The sequence below is a fragment of the Meleagris gallopavo genome, chromosome 1 (genome assembly GCF_000146605.3).
Source record: "Meleagris gallopavo isolate NT-WF06-2002-E0010 breed Aviagen turkey brand Nicholas breeding stock chromosome 1, Turkey_5.1, whole genome shotgun sequence".
Lineage (NCBI taxonomy): Eukaryota > Metazoa > Chordata > Aves > Galliformes > Phasianidae > Meleagris > Meleagris gallopavo.
In genome coordinates, this window is record NC_015011.2 from 176,723,539 (window position 1) to 176,729,538 (window position 6,000).

Sequence of the window (6,000 nt, forward strand, 5' to 3'; positions counted from 1 at the left end):
ATGCTCTTCTCTCCATCTGCATCAAGAGAATCAACCACTGCTGTCTTCTTCTTATGGTGGGATTCCAAAAGTACAAAAGCTAGTCAGTGGATTTTGGTTTTAATGAATTTGTATGTTATTTCATTCCAAACAAATGAAACTCCTTACAATAACTATAGACATGTAACTATGTGGGGAGACAAACCTAATAAATCCAAACACTTAAAGTGTGAGCTTGCCTGAGCAATTAAGAATCAGCAAGCTAGAATCCACTACCAAAAGCACAGGAGAGGAATTTATTGCACTGTCTGTCATTTTAACTAGGTTGTTTTTCCTTCTCTTACTCTGTATGTACTCAATTTATAATTAAAAAGTAATATAACTTTCTAGAGCTGCAGTTTTGCCCAGCAGCTGCATAAATGGCCAAATGGCCACTTCTGACTATGTCATGATATACACATGATTTCAGCTAGTTCCATCTTACGACCATATCTGACAGCGCTCTATGAGTTTTCTGGCCAACACTCATTCTTGTTTTCCTTTTCTTTCCTTCACTTTTAATATCAGGATACAAGCACTGCTCTAAGTAGATACTCTGTCTTCTCCATCTTCCCTAAAGTGCAATTTAATCAAAACAATTAAATCACCACCAAAAACACCATGCTGCCAAATGATTCCCTAAAACAAGATGCTTTCCCTTTACCACTCACTGGGTTATAAGTACTCTGCTTTAGATACAGCTGTGCATAGCTTTACTGACGAATATGCTGTCAGCACAGACACTACACAACAGGCCTCAGCAGATTCTCATCCACAGAAACGTCTGCACTTTCCTTCTTTCAACGCAACGTCTGTCTAGAAAATCTGTATTGATTTATTTTTAAAAAACATACAAAATTATTCTTTCAAACATGTAACATACATATTTAAAAGCAACACACCTTTGAAACTCAAGCAACCTGGAGTAGAGGGAGGAGTCCATGCCTATAGCAGGGGGTTGGAACTAGATGATCTTAAAGGTCCCTTTTAACCCAAACCAGTCTATGATTCTATGAAACTGTGCGAACCAGCTGATAAAACATCCATTTTAGAGAAAATGAGAAACATACAAACAATGCTAAACAGCACAATGTCAGTAAATTGGATACTGAGCCATACAGTCAGCACACACACAGGGTCTGTGCGCTGTGCAAGTCAATTCCAGCCCTAGTCACTTTGCTCCTATCACCCCTTGTAAGGATTTCTGAGGAAACAGGCAGTGAAGCTTCATTTCAGCAGTATGCAATACATCTAAGAGGAAAGCTGCTGGTTAAACTAAGAAAAAAAAAAAATAGACATGAGAAAAATAATGGTCTAAACTTGCAAGACTGTACAGAGTAAGTCAGATATCTTACCAACACTTCTTTCTCCTGCTTTTACTTATTTTAAATTTAAGAACTCCCAAAAACAGCATCTGGGCATTTAGATGGTAATTCATCCAACGCCAAACCCTCCAGAGGAAATGCTCATATAAGGAAGCCTCTAAGGGAGCCAACACAAAGATCATATTGCTATTTTGTTAGAAAAGCTTTGCTCGCAGATTTTAATCTTTAATGCACATGTATTAGTAATGTTTAAAAAGTAAACTTAAGAAGGTTCGGTTTTATTTCATTATATAGTCTCAGTATTTCACCCAGCTTCCAAGCAGCAGCAATTTTTGCTCCATGCTCTCAGCGTGGAAGTTGGCTTCCTGTGCAGCAAGGACTACCTCCAAGGTGGAGGGAGGAGGAAGAGCTGGGACTGTGAGTGGCTGCACAGAGCTGCCAGCCTCACACAGCACAGCACGTACAGGTGGGGGTACTGACACAACCGGATATTCATTCAGCACGGATGGTTTCCAGAAGGCAGCAAGTTTTAATGGATTCCCAAGTATTAAAAATACTATTATATAGAATCAGTATCCAAGTATTCTCCACTATGAGACACAAAAGCAGAGGTTTTTTCAGTAATTGCATTTTTTGCCTAAGACTGAAGCTAGCAATATTTCACACTGGATATCTACAGATCTGCACTTCCTTGGGTAAAATTTTCCAGAGAGACAAATTTAGCAAGGATAACTCCTCCAGAAGCAGCTTTTATCTAGTCAACAAAATTACATGCAATAAAGCAATCTCAAGGTACTATCAAGAATCATTTCAGTTCACATCTAAAACTTTAAAGTTATAGACTGATTATAAATATGCCTATAACATTTAATACTCTCAGAGTAGCTTTCTGCCTTATTCGCATACCATTACATTTATTATTGTATATTTTAGCTTCTCTTGCTCTGCTTTAACAATGAAAAAACGTATCATTAAAAGCACTAACTGTAAATTTGCAGCTTGTCGTGATTAGAAAAGAATGATTTACTGTAACAGGCTCTACAGGGAGCTTGGATATGAAATTCAAAGTCAGGAAAAAAACCTCTAGCCTTTTAAACAGGTATTTAGGAAAATGAAAGATTCACCCCATGAATTCTACAAATTATGTGACTTTTAACAGCCCTACATAAACAAAATGAAGAAATATTAACAGCTGTTTGCAGAAAAAAATTCACTTAGACTGTTGAGGTTATACAGTTGGTCCTTGTAAGGTGCTACGATGCTTAAAAGGAAAACAGCAGATGTGAAGACATTTTGCTTACAAATGTTGTCCACATCCACTTTTTTTTTATTTTAAACAAACAGCAGTGTCAAAAGAAAACTTCAGCAATTAGACTTTTAGGAGCTGCTTGACTTTGTTTTTGCAGTCCTATCAAAAGATGTCTAACGTTTGAAATTTGTGCATATTCCACATAGAACTGACAACCACATTGAAATACCACATGTATTTCACTGGTTGCTCTGCAGTCGGTCTGTTAGACAGAAGTAATGCTTGCAAAGAATGTTCAAAGAAGGGCAACAAAGCTGGTGAGGGGTCTGGAGCACAGGCCTTATGAGGAGCAGCTGGAGGAGCTGAGATTGTTCCATCTGGAGAAGAGGAGGCTCAGGGGAGACCTCATTGCACTCTATAACTATCTGGAGGAAGGTTGTAGTGAGCTGGGGGTCGGCCTCTTCTATCATGTAACCGGTGATAGGACTAGACGAAATGACTTCAAGCAGCACCAGGGGAGATTCAAGCTGGACGTTAGGAAATACTACTTCTCTGAAAGAGTGGTCAGGCACTGGAATGGGCTGCCCAGGGAGGTGGTGGAGTCACCGACCCTGGAGGTGTTCAAGGAATGTTTGAATTTTGTGTTGAGGGACATGGTTTAGTGAGAGCTTTTGGTAATGGGTGGATGGTTGGACTGGATGACCTTGAAGGTCTTTTCCAACCTCGGTGATTCTGCAATTCTGTGCAAGGACAGTTTGCAAGTACAACCACTAAAACTGAAACAGTCCACCTTAAAACTTTAAATCTGCAAAGTGCCACATGTACATTTTTCCACACTGCAGAAATGACAACTCGTGTCCAGGCATTGGATGTTTAAAATTATTATATTTAACTTTGACATTAAAAATGACAGTAAGCATTGAAAACAACTAGCGAAGTCCTGCTCATAGCTTGCAGCCTTGTGAAGCTGGTTGGTGCACTCAGAAGAGTAAGATTCAGTAGAAATTGCAGTATTCTATGATTATCAGTCCAAACTTTTGCTTACCACCTCCATCGCAGCTGACCACGAGTCCTCCTCTCCATTTACAAAAACAAATTAAAGTTTATTAAGCCACTATCATATCAAGTAGCAATTGACTACATTATCCTAGCTTATTTTAACGCACCCTATTATTAAATGCACAATAAAGAACCTAAATTAAGAAAGTCTTACTCAATAGATTCTAATGACAAAACCTAAACTGCACCCACTTGCATTCCTTAATTCAAATAATTTTGTATTGTAAGCTGTAAAAAATCTCATCTAACAGTAAAAGTAGCAGTGATTTCTTACCTTCAATCATTACATTAGAATTCAAAGAATACAGTACAAGTTAATTTTTAGCAAATCCAAAGGTTTAAGTGCTAAGGTAATAATAGCCACTTAAAGTTTCACCCTATCTTGTGTTATTCTTAAAAACAACTATTCCACCAAGATTCTCTGCATACAGCTAATTACGTTTCAGTCTCAGATATTTTCACCTTCAAATCATACCTTTCCAAAAATAGAACAGTTCTAACTGTTCTTATCTACTGGTATGGAAATTTGGAAATCTTATCTACTGGTATGGACATTTCCCATCTCTCATCCATCTTTCTCTTGATTTATTCAATCATTTTTGATATGAGGTAACCCCATCTACACAAGTTTTCAAAATGGAGTCGGCTCACAGTGTATTTGCTGTTTTTATTTCACTTCTTTTCCTACATTTCCTTCTCATTCTGTTTTGTCTTTTGACTTATCAGTGGGCTGACAGCATCAAAAAAAACATAGTGCTGCTAAGGAAGAAATCATTTATTTCTTTTTGTGTTTTAGTTATTATTTTTACAGTTAAAACTTTTGTCTTTCCTACAGGTGCATTATGTCAGATTTAGCAGATATTGGAAATAAGCTGCTTGTTTGTTTTGCTTTGGTTTTTTTCCCCCCCACCTCGTTCAAAGTCAGTTTTCATTGGTACGGAAAGCACAGAGCAGGTCTTCATTAGTATATTCTCTGAAATATGAGAAATGATCATTTAGTAATGCTTTTTTTAAAAAGAATTCCTGTTCATCAGGTAACTGATTCAGAAAGGCCATGACAAACTGGAGAAATACTCTAGAAGTAAGGAAGCTCCAGCTAAGAGAAATAAGAATGATAAATGGTCTGGAAAACATTACAAGGCAAGATTAAAGAAGCTGTAATTATTTAATCTGCAAAAGAAAAGGAGATAGTGCGATAATGAAAAGTAGTTGCTGAGAGTATGAGAACGTCATTTTTCATAAGTTCTTGGCAAAGGATTAAAGAAATATTTCACATACATTTACTGTAAGACTTATCAGACACTTGAGAAAAAAGCCTTAATGACAGGAACTGCTGAGTATAGATGAGATCACTTGGGGAAACGGTGTAGATATTCACTGGCAAATTAGACAGGCATTCAGTGTAAGTAATTTGTATGGCTGATCCCATCTTCAACAAAAGGGGTGGAATAGGTAACCTCTCAAGGTCTTTTCTTCTTTAATAGTATCAGAAACAGGTCATCTCTCTTGTTTGTCCAATTCCAAGCAAATCAAGCATTTGACTTCATCACTGTTGCCATACTCACAACACACTACCTGAGGAACAGATGAGCCATTAGTCACTTACTTTATTTCATTGACAGGTACTTTCCTCTGCGCCAGTTGTTCTACCATGCCTTTTTCTTCTGAGGGCAGCAGTACTAACAAAGCTTCACCACCTTCTTTGTACCTGATCCAAAGGGGGGGGAAAAAAAGGTTTTCAACAACTTATCAGAATTACACTTGCTTCCTTATTAGTAGCCCAAAGATCAGACAATCATCCTCACTCCAAAAAGGGAAAAGCCAAACCAGTTAAATGACTTGTTACTATCTCCATGTGGTTTCAAAATTACACCTTGAGTTCTATATGTCTGGGTCTAAGACACAAATTCAGAGCAGAGGATCTTATTCTTTCCTAGATTAGAAATATTTCTGTGGTAATCAAATGACACTTGATCAAATACAAGATCTAGCTACTAGCATTCATATACCAATAGGAAAATCTTAAGTCTTGGTACCACTGCATTCTCCTTTGCACACCTGCAACTATAAGAATGTAACATTAGAAAAGTATTAAGTGCTTTGAACTCAAACAACTAATTCTATTTGGATATTGAACTAAGACTACTTTTCTAAAAGATCATAGAGGAATCACTGTAATAGAAGCATAGAAACAGACTCATTTATGAGCCACAGCCTCTTACTGTGTAGAACAGCTCTAAACTGACAGAAGTGCTAAGAGGCAAGTCCCTGTGCAGAAGCAGATGATAAGCCTGCAAATGGCTACAGATATCAGTAGTCCATTTATTTGAAACAAATATTTTTCATTTC

General features: G+C 37.4%; 1 protein-coding gene across 1 annotated transcript in view; it reads right to left on the bottom strand.

Moving 5' to 3' along the window:
* The window catches only part of LOC104917594 (probable ATP-dependent RNA helicase DDX10), a 42,026-nt gene extending 36,669 nt beyond the window's left edge, over positions 1-5,357 (bottom strand). The window contains exon 1 of the mRNA XM_031552072.1: positions 5,258-5,357. Within this exon, the coding sequence (XP_031407932.1) occupies positions 5,258-5,304 (47 nt within the window). The 5' untranslated portion in view covers positions 5,305-5,357. The remainder of the gene's footprint in view (positions 1-5,257) is intronic.
* Between the last annotated feature and the right edge of the window lie 643 nt (positions 5,358-6,000).